This window comes from Lygodium microphyllum, chromosome 14, assembly GCF_053477565.2.
Source record: "Lygodium microphyllum isolate KBCC chromosome 14, Lygodium_microphyllum_v1.1.10, whole genome shotgun sequence".
Taxonomy (NCBI): Eukaryota; Viridiplantae; Streptophyta; class Polypodiopsida; order Schizaeales; family Lygodiaceae; genus Lygodium; species Lygodium microphyllum.
Window position 1 is genome coordinate 81509441 of NC_141148.1, and position 18407 is coordinate 81527847.

The window sequence follows — 18407 nt, forward strand, 5'->3', positions numbered from 1 at the left end:
TCGACCTCAAGAGATGGATCATGTGCTAGTCAAGAATCGAAGGCACAACCACCAAGGTAGTGCCCACTGGACATGAAAATAAACAAACTAGCAATGTAGTAAATGATGATGAAACACCTTAGTTGAAAGGAAAAAAGACAGATGCCACAATAAGGGAAAATGATGCCCAAGACACACTCTTGGGAGAGAGAATACTATTTGCATCTCCATGTTGATCAAGAATATTAAGGCAATTCTTCCAAGATCCAAACTTGGGAGAGAAGATATTATATGCATCTCCATGTTGATCAAGAACATTAAGGCAATTCTTCCAAGGCAAGAACCAAAAAACCAAACCCTTTGCCCAATTATGACCACGAGATACTTGCAATGTTAGGTAAAACCAAAATATAAAACCCAATATCCATGTACCAAAAAAAAAACCCATGTACCAAATGTCTCATATTGAGATGCTTTGGATATTGTGCTCAAGTGGAAAGAGAAAAAAAAGGATGAGTGTGTAAGTGCAATGGAAGTGAATGAAAATGTAAGTGAATAAATGTGCAATGGAAGACTAATAAACAAGTTGTGAAAGTATAGGTAGCCTAAATGGCCCATCTAGGCTATGCACCCTAACCAACCTAAGGATCCTAAGGGTAACCTGGGCGAATCTAGCCTAATGAGAGAATGACCAAACTAGTCAAATAGGACTGAACTACCTCTTTTGGGATGACCACTTTTCAACCTCCTTGGAGTGGCATTGCAACTACTAAAAGAGTTTGAGATTGGTTTTGGGATAAGTAATGGGTTTAGCTTTGGTGTGGGACAATATTCATAGCTATGCATTTATTTTAGGTGTAGATTTAATACCATTGGCCTTTGAGCAACAATTGTCATCTACACGGATGGATTTTTGAGAATATGTACAAAGCCTATATTTTTTTACATAAGTAATACCAGAAGGGGCTTTGTGATGTTTCGACTTTATCACTCCCTTTTCCTTCAATGAAGGAGACTAATCGTTAGAATCAAATCATGGTTTGTGTGTAAGATCAACAAGGGAGGATGGGGTTGGGTCTAAGTGTCCAATGAATTTTTTTTACTAGACCATGTTTTTGTCAATGGAGAGGACTCATCAGCACAAGAGAGGTTAATGCATTTGTGCAATTGGAGAGGGCAATACAATGTGCTAGAGGGGGATGAACCACATGACCTCCCCAAAGAACAATGTGAATCACTTGCAAATACATGGGGGATGCATAGTGCACATGTAGCATTGAAGTACCAAAGTGCAAAGTGGTACACCATGGAGAGTGTAATAATAGCCCAAAGACTATATGTGAATAATAGGCAATGTGTGCTAAAGTAGATCTAAAAAAAGGGAGAAAAATAGACATGATCAAGATCACACAAAAATGGATTGCAAGAACCTACCACCAAGCTTGATTGTGTAGCCTTTGGACTTTCAATTGCATCCCACATGGATAATCTTTGCTCAATTGAGGATGCCCCAAGTGAAGTACCTTGTGAAGAAATATGAGACAAAATATAGCTAGACTTCAATGAATAGTCCCCCAAAAAATTAGATGATGATTATTGTCCTCCCCATCAAGACCATAATGCCTAAGATGGCCTCCATGGAAGGAATGACCTAAGAAAACATTAGAGAATCTCATGGAGTGACGAGCTATCATGAGTCCATGTGAACCAATAAATCCACACCTCATAATATTCTTTAAAAGAGCACCAACTCTAATACCATGTAGAGATATACTAGGGTTTCCACCAAGAAAACACATGTATGAATACAAGCAAAACACAATACCTCAAACAAGAATATTAAACACAAAATGCAAAAAAAGGAAGAGTAGATACTAATGAATGAATGAATGCAAAATATAAATGAGTGAACATGTGTCATGGGGACGTGAAATTTTGATAAGCTTTAATCTTGCTAGTAACATTTGATTAAGTTATTAATCAAATATACAAGGTTGTTTAGCACATGTGATGCACATGGCAGTTATTTCATGGGAACGGGCCAAGGACCCCAAGAATGCAGTGGGTGTTAAAGGCAAAAGTTGTGTTAAGTTATGCCAACTGGGTTTTGGTGGTCAGTTGGCGCTAGGTTCGACCCTAGGACAATTGTTTGGCCATTAAGTGTCAGTGGTGACACTAGGGACTGGCATTAATTAATTAATTAATTAATGCTAGTCCAAGGGTCAACAGAGGTTGGGAACCACTCCAAGTTGCGAATGGCCTAGCCAATTTCATTACAAATGGGCATGTTTAGTTTTGGGCAAGGTCAAAAGGGCTGAAATTAATTTTCAAAATTAATTAATTCTAAAAAATCAATTTAATGGCTGAAAATGCATTAGGAAGGCTGCCACTTGGCAAAACTTTCCCATGCAACTAGGGAGAAGGCTGTTGGAGGGTGGTGGAAGCTGAATTGCAATCATTCTGAGCTTGGTGGAGGGAGAGGAGGTGATCAAATTTGACTCTGCGAGGTGACAACTGATCACACGCCGCGACAGGACAGGAGGCAGCAGATTTTCTCTTCCGCCTCAAGAGAGGCGACGGTAGAAGAGGAGGGCTTGTCAGCTGAGCAGTTGAGCTAATGTTTTACCTCCCTTTTGAAGCTGTTGGTGCCATCAGATTTGTCATCAGAGCTACGAATCAAAAGATACATTTCAGCTGATTTTCTCTCTACAGCATCCTCTCATCTCCTCCAGTCTACGCTCAAGCATTCTCAATAATTCTCGCCCATTGGTAGTAGTACAACCACATTTGGTGGACAACAGAGAGTTTACTGCTATAAACCCTAAATTACAACAATAATTAAGGTTTAGCAACCACCTTGGGACCCATGCCATCAGTCAAAGGCATTGTACACTAAAATCAGCACCGAAAATTCGCGAAATTGTGAGGATTTTAGATGCCATGCCATCTATTGTGAATTTGGGACAACATTTGACCAGTTGGGGTTCCATTAGAGCAAGTCCTAGGTGAAAATCAAGGGGCAATTTGCCCAAATGCTTTGCTGATTATTGGAACAGCAAGGGGCTTTTGAATCAACCAAGGAAATCGTGAAATCTGCACTTGTAATTTATTCATTAGCAATTAAAATTAAAGAAATACCGAAAGGGACACCAGTTCTGGGGCCAACAAGGTGTCCAATGTCCAAGTTTATGAAGGTAAAGTGAGCATTTCAGTTTATGTTCATTAAGTGCTTAATCAGGTTAAACCACCCTAACCCAAAAGGAAGGCTGGTTTCAATGTGTACAATGCTCAAGGGTAAAGTAGTCCAACAACCGAGGACACTTGTGGGAGTGGGCTAATGGAGATGTCAATGTGTGATATCCACTAGAGACGGATCCCAAGTGCAACAACCAATAGTCAAAGCAAAAGGATGATATAGAAATGTGACACTATCTCAGACGAAAATGCTAAATACAAAATGCAATAAACGCAAGAATACAATTTGATGAATGAAAGAATGCAAAATGTAAATGAGAGGATATTTACACTGATCGAGGGCACAATAGTCCGACAATCAAGATTACTCGTAGAAGTGGGCTGAGGGAGACCATGTATCATCCACCAAAGAGAGATCCCAAGAGCAACATCAATCACTAGTCAGAGTAGAGGATGATGTAGGAAAGTGTTGAAAACTCAAAATGACCTACTAAAATGATGACCAGCAATTTGGCATCAGCTGAAACATAAAAAATACAAGCTAGTGCTGATGGTAATATGGTTGGCAGAACTGGCAACACAAGGCAAACTGGCCAACAGCTACTAGGGGAGACGAATCGAAAAAAATATGGCAACTCGCAAACTTCACCAGATCATGCTGACAACAAATGGGCAACTTCAACAGCAACAAAGTAACAGTGGCAAAAGACTGGGAACAAATGCAATCCACTGGATGGTGAGGGCAACTACAGAAATTCATGACAGCAGTTGGAGATGGAAGGTAGAAGCCAGTCTAAGATGGCTGCCACCACATGCACGGTACTAGCAGGAACCAATCAAAAGTCAGGGAGTTTGCTTGTGGAACTCTGAAGCAACTAAAAGTCAGGAATTTTGCTTACGGAACTCTGAACCATGCCAAAATCATTTAAAGTTTTGGGGCTGTTTAATGAGCTAATGAAGATTTAATGTGTAATGCACCTTTGTTAGCTTTACGCAAAAAGCTCTTGCCAATGCACACAGCCAAAAAAGCTGGCATAGGCATTTCTTTTGTTCGGAACACGAAGGACATGGCAGTGTCAATTTCTTTAACCTAGCTATCTTGTCTTTGGTTGGGCAAGCAAGACCCCCTCATTCATAGTTGCCATTGTAGCCATCAACCTGCACGTGTTCATTTCTCTTCTGTTGATACCAGAAAACTAATCATTTCATAACAAGTGACCAGCCTGTCCTATTGACTGCGTTATCTTTGCCACATCACATACACCACAACTAAATACACCCCCACACTAGAGACCAACTAAATACACCCCCACATTAGAGACCAACCAAGAACCCTCGTACACTTGCACAGGCCATATATTTGGACTATCAGCACATAAGCCTATGCATAAACCAACCACTAACTTGTGCATAACTGAGCAGACCCTCATCAGATATCAGTGCTTGTTGGGATTATACTACTGTAGACTACTTGATTTAACCAAGTTCTCCCTGTACTTTCCACATTGCCCCATTTCTGTCAACCAGAAATGGTTTAAGAGTAGACTCATACAGCAAACATGGCCAGGAACACACACACACATACCTTGATTGGGCCGGAAGGCCTTACAAGCTTGTTCTTGTGTAGCCCTACGTTTAAGAATAAAATAAGCACGACTATAGCACCTTACACCAGATTTCAGTAAATATACTCCAGCAAAATGTTGAAGAGACAAAATTGCCAGTAGAACTATTGCATAGGCATAATGGACATTAAACAGTCCCAAAAAAACCCACTTCACATTTATTTAGCATATAGATACAGCCAGTAAATCTTCTAAAAATATGTGCTACAAGGGCAATTTATTTAAGGATACAGATAGTCGGGTGTTTTTACAAGATCACGTCATGATCAGAATCTTGCAAACAAGACAACGATGTCATCCATGAGATGCATCGCAGCATGCTCACGTACAGGCACTTCCTCTTTCAATGTCAAAGTAGAAAGTCTATTTGATGGCTGGAGAATTTTTAACGCTCCTGTGAAAGACATTGTCAAGGGTGGTTAAAGATGCTAGTCCACATCCCAAGAGCAAGCATCCTCAGTTGCCAACCCAGTTTTAACATTGCAGCATGCTAAGAAAATAGCTGTACATCTAATTTAAGGCACCAACTACCTGTTGCTGGGATTATGTCAGGATCAAAAGAAACAATCTTCCTTCGAATAGCCAGAGATACAGCTATCGTGAAAACTAACTTCCTGTAGCCCGTTGCAAGTCCGAAAGAGAATAAGATCTACAAGGTGCAGAAGCACTCTGCCATCTTCCTGCAGCAGATGCTTGGAAATCCTGCTCATCAGCCTCCAGCAGACCATCTTTAGCTCCCATGGCTACAGCCAATGCAAGAGTACATTTGCTGTTATGGACTGTTTTCTTTGATATCTTTGTGGTCCCATTTCTCAGGGGATGAAGTCGGGGCCGTTCAACATTGCCACTAAAGCCTGAAAGATTCTTCCGCTTTCTTGCATAAGGATTTTCTGGCTTTGCAAGGTCCTTAACAGATGTAACATCTCTGAGGCAACTGAAAGACCGAGACTTCCCAGCATAAAACCGAGACAATCCTTTTCTGCACAAGATAAAAGAACGAGTAACACTGATCAGCAAATTGACCAGAGTAACAAATGTGTATCAATAATCTGGCAACCAACACAGGCTGTTCGAATCAAATTTCACAAGAAATGCTGAACACATTGATCAACATGCAGTCAAGCACGTAACAGTTCCTTTGAAGTTATTGAGCTACTGGGTGAGCTTGAGTCTAAGATCAGGCCGCAACCCAAGGCTACAGATATCAAAATATGCATAGGATACAATGTGACACCCCAATGTCTCATCTAAGCTTGAAAGCACCACATAATGCATTATTTATCTCTGTACATGGAGAGGCCATATTTACAGCTTCAAGAGTTCAGTTAAACTCTCCAGTGCCATTTGAAATGGAAAGGATCGCATCATGGCATCCTATCAGGTATTTGTGAGCCTGTTTCCAGAATCTTTGCTATGTGGAGACTCTCAAATGTCATATTACAGCTGGAAAAGCTGGAACCAACCACACTATGTCCCTCCACAAGAGGAAGCATAGACCATAACCGCTTCGACAGATCATGTAAAGTTCTACTATCACAAATAGCACTAGCAATTGGTAACTCATTTGCTTCGGACTACCAATGCTCTACAGCTAGAAAGAATAACCACTACAAAACAATCGAGATAACAAAGGGACACTTACACTAGATATGTTGAAGTGTTGGAATTAAGTGACGTAAGAAATCTCACTACAAGTCCTCAAGGCAAGTCCTTTCTAAAATAGAAATTTACAAGAATGATGGGATGTTAAGTACCAACGGGAAATTTCAGCCTAGGATTCAACTTCGGACAATGACAGTCCTGATGCATTCAGAAGTAATTTTTAAAGGGCGAATCCAACTTACTTGGGAGGAAGGGAGACCTCGGGGGAGCAAATCCGATCAAGTGACCCACAGTATGAGCTTTGTACTTCTGCTGCATCTCCAACAGCTTGAGGTTCCCCAGACGAGCAAGAACTGTCCACAAACTCTTCACTCATGGATGATGAAGATGATAGTGTATCTACTTCATCCTCATCTGCTACCACACCACCCTCATAAGGTCGGTCCTCTGACACAACACCCAGAGAGTAACTATGAAAGGTAGGCCAGAAATGATCATTGTAATGTGCCACCTTGCTCTCAAACTGGACTGCCAGAGGGCTAGGTACCGATCTGATGAATTGTGCCTGTAATGGCTGATCAACCATGTTTGCATTTGGACACGACGTCAAATCCTCACTATCTGATGGCGTAGGAGAACCAGAACCGATACCTAAACTTGAAGATTCAGTACTGTATCTGGATGATTCAGCGTTATATCCTCTCTCTCTTACCGTAATATTTGTCTCACCACCGTGAGGTTGAACACAAAGTGAGAGAGCTGAGAGGCCACACAAAACAGCATCCTGCTGTGCGTGTAATCTGTAGGTGGATCCGTCATTTGCACAGTTGTTTCCCTGAGGTCCAACTTTGTATGCAACAGTAGGACCTGACGCCACCTCCCAACTTTGATAAATGACTGACATTTTTGAGTTTTAAAATGACGAGGAACCCTGCCAACTCCTTACCCTGCTGCACAGAACCTTGCCTGTCTACTTAGTGCGTAAACAAGGGATCTAAAATAAGAGCTTAATACTAAGCCAGACTGTCGCCGTAGTTCAAGTTTACGATATCGTTGCAGTTTTAGTCGTCTCCACATGACCAATTTTGCAATGGAGCTAACTGCAAAGCATCTGTGAAAAGAAAACGAAGATTTACAGTTAGATTGCTGCCGAGTCAGTTTTTAAAGAAAACAAGTTTCCTATGACACGTCCCATTTTACCGCACAGAAATCTGTAATGACCTTGCAAAACTGTCTCTTGCAATCGTGGAACATTAGTGATGGACTAACACAGATTAGCCATGATGGCAAGAGTTCCATGCAAGCAGACAGAGAATAATATGCAAAGTAGAATCGGCAAAAAACAGTTCTACCGACGAGAGAAACGTTGGATGATATTCAATCACAAGCCGCATAATGAACCAAATGCTTAATGACGACGCGAAACGAGAACAAATTAAGGCAAAAGGAGGGAAAAAATGGTTTATAGAAACGGGAATTCCGAACATACAGAAGGACGCTTAATTGTAACGCAAAACGAGAACGAATTAAGGCAAGGAGAGAAGAAACGCACGCTGGATCGTGATATATACCTTGGCGGAAGCAGCCGAGAGCAGCGAGGCGCGACAGGGGGGAAGATCATCCGGGAAGGAGAAGGAGTGAGGGACGGTCGGCAGGGATAGAGGCTAGGGTTTGCAGGCGGGAAAGAAACAGGGTATGCGAGAGGAGGGGGACGAAAAGAAGAAGAAGAGGAAGAGAAAGAAAGAAAGATCCATGGAGCGCCCGCTTTCTTATTATGTAGATGTAGATGTAGATATAGATAAACCATATAAAATAAAAGAGAACAAAAGATGGGGAATGGATGATGGAGACGATGACGCACCAACGAGATAAGAACGCAGCCCCATATTATTTTTCTCGCCATTATCTAGGGCGGGCGCATATTTTTAAAAATATCCGAGAAAAATCCGATTTGCCTTTCGGCCCCCGCCGACCGACACGTCAGTGCCTATGAGCCTGCTATAGCCGGTCAAACGGTTTCTTTTTGCGAGCTACGGCACAACCTCACCGGCCAGTTTCCTGCCGCCACGTCAGCGATGACTGCAGCCTTCCTTGCCCTGCCACGTCGTCCCTCAAACTTCAAAGGTCCATCTCCAGGGCCAGCTCATTACCTCATTTTTCTGCTTTTTCTGGAAAAATAAAAAGAACATTTAACACTTGCTGGTGTTTTTTGGGAAAAAAGATAATTCGCTCCTGTTCTTTTGCTTTTTGCACGCATGTAGGTAGGCTCCCTGCTCGACCACTCCTTTTTGTCAGCCTCTGGGGTCCACTTCACCCAATTACCCCATGTTTGGATAAGCCTCCGTTTTGGGCCCGTGCCCACCACCCTTGGTAACAATACTACCACTCGGACACACGTGGGTCAATTTAGAGGCAGGACACACGAGGGTCGATTTAGTGCCACGACACGCACAAGTCAATTGACCTGCATGAGTCAACTAAGTCTACAAAACAGCTAGCGTGGCTGAACAACTTGACTCAACTCGACTTCGTTTCCTGCAAAAAACAGAAGTTTGTATGGTGAATGAGTAACCTTCAAAAATGGTGAGTACTCCATTCACTAGCACAATTACCGAGGTTGTGTCCCCCAACCATTGGCAACATAAGCATTCTCTCTTGACAAACAAATATTCTCTCTCCTCCTTTGCCGGCACATTGAGTGGTTGTGTTTAGCTAGGTCTTCTCAATGATTTACTTGCGGGTGGCCTCTCCAATATAACTTGATGGTCCCGCCACTACACATACTTGTGCATGGTGGGGCTCTTACTCATGCTTGTATGCTTAAGGCCATGCCATGTGCAAACTTGCTATACTTTCTTGAAGTATAGCAAGTAAAGTCGAGTGCATGTGGCACCTTTTTTCAGCCCTCCTACTTAGGCCCAGTTCAAACAATGGCGGATAGATGTATGCTTTTTTTGCACTGTGTGTGAATATATCCAACAGCCAGCCATAAATATCACAAGTTTTTGCTTGGATTGTTGGTTTATGTGGTTAGATAAAGCCCGCACGATCTTGGCAGGGGTTCAAATCTCATGGTTCCTTTTTATTCCAAAAAGGTAATGGGCCCTGTCCAGTACATTAAGGTCGAACATGTATATATTCACGTGGAAATCATCTTGATGAATCCCTTTTCAACACATCAGCATCACGAGCCTGCACTTATGTGGCGGTTTAGACAATGGCGGACGGATGTATGCTTTTTTTGCATTATGTGTGAATATATCTAATGGCCGGCCATAAATATCACAAGTTCTTGCTGGGATTGTTGGTTTATGTGGTTAGATAAAACCCGCACCATCTTGACAGGGGTTCAAATCTCACGGTTCCTTTTTATTCCGAAAAGGTAATGGGCCTTGTCTGGTACATTAAGGTCGGACATGTATATCTTCACGTGGAAATCATCTTGACGAATCCCTTTTCAACACGTCAGCATCATGAGCCTGCACTTATGTGGTCATCCGCACAGTCTGAACCGGGCCTTATTATAAAAGGGGATTACTTTACTTACAAAACATTAGAACAATCTAGTCATTACTTGCATGTGGCATGACCCTTACCCATGCATAGATGGGTTTTGATTGAAGTCGATGGATGTATCAATGCACTAATTGAGATTCAATAGAGCAAATGGAATTAAAAAAATTAAGGTACTCCTTTTACTTGGTTAAATTGCTCCAACATGGCAATCTACCATTTGTTGACAGTCTATGCAACATCATCCATTCTCTCTCCTCCTCATTCCAAAATCGATTATTTATCTCTCCTCCTTACTCCATATATGGTGCTACTTCAATAGTAGTATAACTTGTGCATGGAGCAAAACCAATTGCAAAGTGGACTTGAACGCACATTTCAATTGACTTACATGTGTTCTTGAGGTGTTCTCTAGGGTAGTGCCAAAATGGAGTTTTACAAGACTCTATAAGAGTCTTAAAAGTAAAGGTAGCATTGTGTGGCATGGTTTTTCCTAGTTATGATTAAAAATGTAGCTACCTTTACTTGTTAAACTCTTGAAAGTCTAGTAAAGCACCTACATGTGGCACCATATTTAAAGTTCACAAAAAACCAAGGTTTTAGTGTTGGGGGCTTCCTAGAAACTATGAGTTGTTTCTGGATTCGAGGAAACCCCTAGAGTTCACATGATGGGTTCTCAAAAAGCCCATAAGAAAGGAGTTTAAAAAGAGTAGCTAAGTTATTGAAGATCCTGTCACTTACAATCACTCACTTCCTCTCTCTGCTTTGTCCAACACTCATTGTCTCTTTGTCTCTCGGCATTTTTTTTTCTGATTGCTTTTGCCTATCAAGAATCATTGTAGTGTGATAATGGCTAGGAAGAGTGAAGAATGGTAAGAAATGGCTTACTATTTGAGTCAGTCTAGTTAAAATTTTATCTACAAAGCTTATAGGATAATCTTGTATCCCATACATACATCAACGCCACCAAAGTTAGTTCTCGAGGAAATAGACATGGTTGTGTGCCACGTAAGATCTATGCAAGACGTATGTGCAAGTTGCGGGCACCTTGCTGGACAAAATGGGTTCAACATTACCCATGCACTTTTCTTAATTCACTTAATTATCCATAGTATTTTGAGGCTCTTGTTTAAGACTCTTAGGAAGGGATGAGCGAAAGCTATTTCTTTCACTCCAATAAGATATAGATTTTGAGAAACTCTAATTGTTATCTAAAAGACCTAAAGGCAATAACAAAAAACAAATTAAGCATGTTAAAGGTGTTAAAATATGTAGGATCTAGAGCATGGCAGATGTGGAAGCTGTGGAGGTTGAAAGAGGAAGAAGAAACTCATGAAGACATTGACCCAGACAAAGACAAATTGTCACACAAGTGAATCAAGTTCCAAGATTGAGACTTGGACTCACAAACACAATCTTGTGTGTGTACAGTGACATAGACACTTTACTGGAAAGAAAAGAGTACTATCATTGCATTAGAAAAAGAGTGCAAGTACAATGCTTTATAGGATTTGAGTGGTGGCACTTTCTCCTACTGTGCATATGGGATTCTGATCCTAAGCCCTCACTACTCCTTACAAAGGGACTGAAGTAGGTGTGATTGCAAATATCTCAACAAAAGGATGCAATGGTCATGAACAACAATATGCCATACCTTGGCAAGATTGGCATGGCTGGCGACTATCATGAGTTAAGGGAAGAAATGTCATTATGATTGACCAACTCGTTGAAATGCTTTTGCTACATAAATATCCCAAGCTTTTTCATGCCGTAAAGGAAAGATGGAATGTAAAGACTTGTAGAATATATAAAGAAAAACATTGCATGCATAAGATGGCATGAAATTTGCACATTTAAATATCAATAAATGGGTGAAGCATCAAAATATTTATAGTGAACAAATTGATTACATCATGGCATATAATGGTGGGGCCTGCATGACTAGTTTTATGGGCACAATAAGTGCTCTTCAAAAGTGAGGAGATTGCTCTTACAACTTACAAGAGAAGAACTTGAAATAGAAATTGAACTAGAACTTGATTTCGAGATAACTTGATTACAAGGGAATGCTCACAAGAGCATGGCTTGATTACAAGACAAGACTAGAACAAGATAAGAACTAGAAGAGGACTTAACTTGCAAGAGCCTCACAAAACTAGTGTTGGCAAAAGATTGAAGGGCTTGTAGCCCATGACCCCTATTTATACTATAGCCTAGGGAGGTTAAGGAGGACACATGTCGATATAAGAGGATGCCACATGACATGATATGTATGCTAACACATGGCACACTGACATCAACAAAGACATAAGTGATGATATATATTTTCTAGAATGTTCTAGAATCTTATAGAAACTTCATGAAACTAGGATTTGTCCCAGCTTGCATACAAACCAAGGGTTTTCCTTGCTTGAGTGTCTATTACATTACCCCCCCTTCTAGCACTAAGTTCCACAAGGGGTGGTGGTGTGCTTTTGAATAGGCCTTAGTGCAGTTAGGTGTTGAAAATGAAATTTGCAAACCTTAATAGGAGCTCTTTAAAGATGTGAAAATGGTCCCCATGTTTGATCACTTGTATCAAAGCCCACTCAATGGACAAGATATTGTAATCTGCCTCTTGGAATTTTTGAATTCAACATTTTGTCTACCTCATATTCTTGGTGATCTTGAATTATGATTGGAGGCGATGGGTTTAGTATTCTTCCAGGATGCTAGATGTATGACATGGCTCCAAGACTGAAACATGGAATGCAAGATGGATTTTCATGGACCATGGAAGCTGGAGACAATATGTGACTTGATTTACTTGGCCAAGAATCTTGAAGGGCCCAAGACGTTGATAATCCAGTTTCTAGGAGGGGCAAGAAGAAAATAGATTGCATCGAAGAAACCAAACTCAATTTCCAATTTTCTATGATGGATCTTGCATGTGAAGCTTATCCACATTTCTCTTATATTTTTCTTGAGCTTTTTTTATTTGTGCTTGTAGCAATTTATGAATATTAAAGAGGTATTGAGCTAAGTCTATGGCAGTTGGATTCTTCTCCTATGATCTTACATGATTGTTTATCCTTGGGTGTTGACCTCAGCAAGAGGTAATAGCTCCACCCAATTGTCTTGATGATAGTTGATTGTGCATCTAAGGTATTGCTCCAAGACTTGATTCACTCTTTCTATAGCTGAAGAAAGATTCACTTGTACTCCCAAAATTTTAAAGAGGCTTCTCCAAAACCCATATATAAACTAGGGGTTACAATCACACACAATATCATCAGGTAAGCCCTATGCCAATATACCTATTCCAGGAGGAGCCTTGTTGTTCCTCCTCCATTAATACTCTTGGTTGTTGGGATAAAGTGTGCCATTTTTGTGAATTGATCGACCACCACCAAGATAGAATCATACCCTTTGGAAGAAGGTAGTTCAACAATGAAGTCCATGTATGAGAATAACCATGGCTTACTTGGAATAAGTAATAGTTGAAGAAGGCCATGAGTCGATGATGAGGGACTATACCCCGATTGCATATGTCACAAGAAAGCACAAAGTCCTTGAATAGTTTCCACATTTGTGGCCACCAAAAATCCCTTGAAACAAGTTCGATTGTCTTGTTAACCCCAAAATGCCCTGCTGAGGGGAGATCATGTCTCTTCTTGAGTATATCCACCTACAAAATACCTGGAGGAATCTAAAGGAGTCTTTTATAATAAAGCAACTCACTAATGTCCTGAAAATCCCTTTCAGTTTGTTCTTGGCCTTGATGTAATTGCCTCCTTATGTCCTTAGTGAATGAGTCCTTTGTATTTCCTTCTTGACCTTCGATAATAATCCAATGCCTTTTGATGATTTGCTGGTAATTGCCCTTAACTTCAATTACCCAATTTCAAGATTATTGATTTTTATTGTTCATGGCCTTCATCGCCTTCTTTTGGTAATAGGTAGGATCTTCAAGATAAAGCATCTAGCTTTCCTTGTTGGTGGCCAAGCCTATGGGTAATGACGAAGTCAAATCTGGATAGGAAACCACTCCATCTTGCTTGCTGACTATTCAAGACACAAGAAGGCTTAAAATATTCTAGATAACCACATATTTAGGAATTTGGGGATTTTCATAAAGTTTAGGAATTCTAATGTGATTAATATTTGGACACATAGTCAAATCTAATCCTTACTTGAAGGCGAAATTTTCCCTAGATACTATATAAGCAATCCCCCCAAGTCCCACTCTCAAATATGGGGTTAAGATTTAGCCACTTGGTCAAATCTTTACTCCTTATTTGAAAGTGAAAATTAGGAGATTCCCAAATTCTCTAATTGTTGAGAAATCAAATGATGTATGCCCATAGAGGTTGAATGTGTGCCCAAAAGAGGCTTGCCCATAAGTGGCTTTGTATGGAAAATATGAGAAAAGATGTATGCTCTAGAAGCTCTAGGAAGAGATGTTCAGAATCCCAATTGCACTTTGAAGGTAATAGTACTATCCAAAAAGCTATAAAGGCATTTACTTGGTTGACACTTTGTACAAGGCAATGGAACTATCTGTTTGAATTACTCAAGACTGTTTTTATGAGTCCAAGCTAATCTATCTTGGAACCTAATTCACTTGAGTTACAATCTCGCATTCTGATAATGTATCATGTGTTTGATTTGCGTCCACCATAGCTAATTAGCTCTAGATCCATGTTTCTCATGGTATCAGAGCCATGGCTGAGGTAGGTAGCTAGTAGGTGAAGTTTCTCCTTCTTTTCATGCTCTAAAATCCTTCCTCTCTTATTCTCTCCCTTGTACAAGCCTATTTTCATTCCAATATCTCAAGCTATCCAACATCCATTGTTCATATGAGGTGAAGAAGCTCAAGGAAGGAGGTGCTATTGAAGAAGCTTGATTTAGAGTCTACATTGAAGGCGCAAGCAGATCTTGTACTGTTTCCATGTATAATTGTAAATAAGAAACAATGATAGAGTCATGCTCTGGAGAGAGTCTTTCTTGTATACCCTATGCTACAGATCAAGCTTCCATCTGTATTCATGGATTCCAGCAAGGGTGGGAAGGGTGCTGCTGGCGTGGCAAGGCCAAGAAGAAGGCCGTCTCCAAGCCCGCCAAGGCCTAGCCTTCAGCTCCCTGTGGGAAGGAATGCTCGCTACCTCAAGAAGGACTGCTATGCTCAGCATGTTGGCTATGGTGCCCCTTTTCTACATCGTTGTTGTGCTTGAATACCTCGCCGTGGAGGTGTTGGAGCTCACTGGAAATGCTGCTTGTGACAACAAGAAGAATAGGATTATCCCTCACCACATTCAACTGGCTGTGAGGAATGATGAGGAGCTTGGAAAGTTGCTCTACGTTGTGACCATCGCTCATGGTGGTGTTCTTCCCAACATTCATGTGGTTCTACTTCCCAAGAAGATGACTCAGAAGGAAAAAAGGACTGAGAAGAAAAAGGGAGCTAGGTCCCCCGTGTGAAGGCAGAGAAATGAGGATGTTTCTTTGTAGTAAGGCTGGATTGACGCTGACACACATATGCCATCAAATGCAAAAGATGACGCAGTTTTACTATAGTAAACCTTATCATTAAAGGTTTTGATGTCTCCCCTATTAAAGCCCTATTCACACCTTGTTTTATCCATTAAGTTTTCATTCACACTAGCCCTTTCTTGAAAACCTCATTCACACACACCTCTAGCTGCATTCAAACCTTCACTTAAATTCAAGCTCGGTTCTTGAAATTGTAATCTGGATTAGACACTGCCATTGAGCAAGATTGCCAATTAGTAAGACCTTCCCATGATTTCAAAAAAGGAGATGTTTCTAAACTTGAAAGAAAATCCAATGCCAAGCCATGTATTCCAACAAGCCCAAGAGCTATCCATAGAAAAATGTATTCATTTTTTTATGTCTAAAGCTATGCAATGCTCATGATAAGCCAAAAGCCAATTCTATATATCCCAAGATCTATGTAACAATTCAACTCTTGAATGTCAAGAAGGGTCTAACAAGCCAAGACAATGTACCCATTTGTATCCATCCCAAACTCACTAAACAAAAGGATTACACCAAGAAGATTAGAGCACAAGAAACACCACTAAGCATCAATCAAAAGAACGAAGAACAAGAGCATGAAGAAAAAGAAGTCCAAGAAGATAAAGAAATCTCCATTGCTAACAACAAAGAAAATTTCCCATAGTGGATGTAAAAACCCTACCAAGATGTAAAGTTTCAAGCCTTAACTTGACTAGGCTGCCAAAGAGCTAGTCTCCTGGTCTGTGTTCACATGCAAGGGGGGCAAAAGCCAGCAAGGGTAGAGACTCATCATTTGAGGGGGGTTGTTGAGAAATCAAATGATGTATGCCCATAGAGGCTGAATGTATGCCCAAAAGAGGCTTGCCCATAAGTGGCTTTGTATGGAAAATATGAGAAAAAATGTATGCTCTAGAAGCCCTAGGAAGAGATGTTCAGAATCCCATATGCACAGTGAAGGTAATAGCACTATCCAAAAAGCTATAATAGCATGTACTTGGTTGACACTCTATACAAGGCAATGGAACTATCAGTTTGAATTACTCAATACTATTTTTATGAGTTCAAGCTAATCTATCTTGGAACCTAATTCACTTGAGCTACAATCTCTCATTCTGATAATGTATCGTGTGTTTGATTTGTGTCCACCATAGCTAACTAGCTGTAGATCCATGTTTCTCAACACTAATATGGTATTTCTGTATTGGTGCACAAAATCAGATGATGTATGCGCGCGTAGTGAACGTCAGAAGGTCCCCAAGAACAAAGAACTCTACTAAAACTCATAAAGTAAGAAGAAGGTTTTGCACAACATGAAGCAAAAAGACAAATTGGTTACAATCTCCCCCCCATGCCTTGTGTGAGTGCTCCACAAGGCATGTATTTATAAATTTATTAATCTCCAAGCTCAAAAATAGCCCAATTTACAATTAGCATACTTTGGCTTTTGTGTTTGCTTTTGCCCAAATAAAAAATAAAGCGGTTGGGCATCCCAAAAGTCGGGTTGTGCTCAAATATAGTGTTCAATAATGAAATATTTAAACCGAGAGCCTATGCGCATGCAAAATAATAAATGTTTGTCAAGCGCTTCATTAAATAAGCGAGCCTAAATAAATATTAGTGCCACGCCTTTAATGATAAGGCGTGCGCCCATCAAAAATGATAATTTCTTCTAGATAATTTGAATCCACACCATCACCCGGTGCTTCCCAACGCCACCACTGCTTGCTCTACACATCAACTGAAGCATTCACAATTGTTAGAAAGTAATAAAATTAAACCGACAAAAGTGAATACCTAGCAGTCTTCAGCTACAAAATAAATAAATAGGTTTGTGAGCTCTGTCCTAACCTTAATTTAATACAAGTGCACTCTAAACTCATAAACATCCATTAATTTAAATATGTATTTTGCGGAATCACCCACTGTGGAATCACCCACATGCACATTAAATTAATTTGATGCCCAAAAAGGATAGGTGTCCTCATCAACTTCTCATACAAGGAATTCACCTTGTGTACGAGCCCCAACAAATAAATATAGTTTTACGGAATCCACCGTGGAATAAAAACCTCACGGAATCCACCGTGGTCTCACAAAATCCACCATGGTCTCACGGAATCCACCATGGAATATGCCTCTTGACATCATATATAGATAGTGATCTTATAAGAGGCACCTTCAAGTAGGTGTCTCCAAGTCTCCAAGGAGTCCACAATAGCTAGAAGTTCTTTATCATGAATTTCATGGTTGATTTTTGTGGCAAAGAATTATCTCGAGTGGAAAGCTACTAGACTAACTCAATTGTCATCTTTGAATTAGGATAGAACAACTCCAAGTGCAAAATCTAAGACATCTACCTCCATGATAAATGGCTTCACTAGATTTACATGGACGAGAATGGGCATTGAGGTGAAGGATTGCTTTAATCTTTGAAAATCTTGGGCAACAAAATTAGAGTAACCTTTGATAAAGATTTGATAGAAATTTGCAAATCCCCAAAAGCGTTGAACATCTCACATAGATGAAGGTGTCTCCCATTCTAGAAAAATTTGTACCTACTTAGGGTCCATAGAAATTCCCTCTTAGAAATGATGTACCTTAAAAGCCCAACTTTTGTTTGATGGAAACAACACTTTTCCAGCTTTGCATACATGCCTACTTCCCCTAATTTATTTAAGAATATTTTGACATGATGCTCATGCTCCTCTTGGTTCTTGGAAAAGATCAAGACATCATCCAAATAGATAACAATAAAGTTGTCCGAGCATTCTTGAAAGATATCATTCATCATATGTTGGAAAACTACTGGAGCATTCATGAGGCCAAATGGCATGACAACATATTCAAAAAGCCCACGCCTTGTGTAAAAAGCTATTTTTCATTGATCACCTTATGTTATATTGACAATATTCTAAGCCCTATGAAGATCTATCTTGGTGAAGACTTTGGCTTCATTCAAGGAGTTCCACAATCAAG

General features: G+C 40.3%; 1 protein-coding gene and 1 pseudogene across 2 annotated transcripts; one reads left to right on the forward strand and one right to left on the reverse strand.

Annotated features, from left to right (window-relative positions):
* Positions 1–4913: 4913 nt before the first annotated feature.
* On the reverse strand, positions 4914–8179 carry LOC148025770 (uncharacterized). 2 transcript variants are annotated; one of them, XR_015693145.1, is made up of 4 exons: positions 7973–8179; positions 6644–7512; positions 5331–5778; positions 4914–5193 (listed from the first exon to the last, which is right to left on the reverse strand). XR_015693145.1 is itself a non-coding variant. In XM_087693003.1 (3 exons), the coding sequence occupies exons 2-3, from the start codon at positions 7303–7305 to the stop codon at positions 5406–5408; spliced, it is 1035 nt and encodes a 344-aa protein (XP_087549129.1). In that variant the 5' UTR covers positions 7306–7512; positions 7973–8179; the 3' UTR covers positions 4914–5405. The 2 variants fall into 2 exon arrangements, 1 of the variants encoding a protein (XP_087549129.1); XM_087693003.1 differs by having other exon boundaries at positions 4914–5778.
* Positions 8180–14941: 6762 nt separating this feature from the next.
* LOC148025771 (histone H2A pseudogene) lies at positions 14942–15374 on the forward strand (annotated as a pseudogene).
* Positions 15375–18407: the final 3033 nt, after the last annotated feature.

Excerpts from the sequence above, each read along its gene's own strand:
- LOC148025770 (XM_087693003.1), bottom strand. The coding sequence starts at position 7,305 with ATGTCAGTCATTTATCAAAGTTGGGAGGTGGCGTCAGGTCCTACTGTT. Across the intron at positions 5,779-6,643 it reads GAGGTCTCCCTTCCTCCCAA|AAAAGGATTGTCTCGGTTTT; the intron begins GTAAGTTGGATT and ends TATCTTGTGCAG.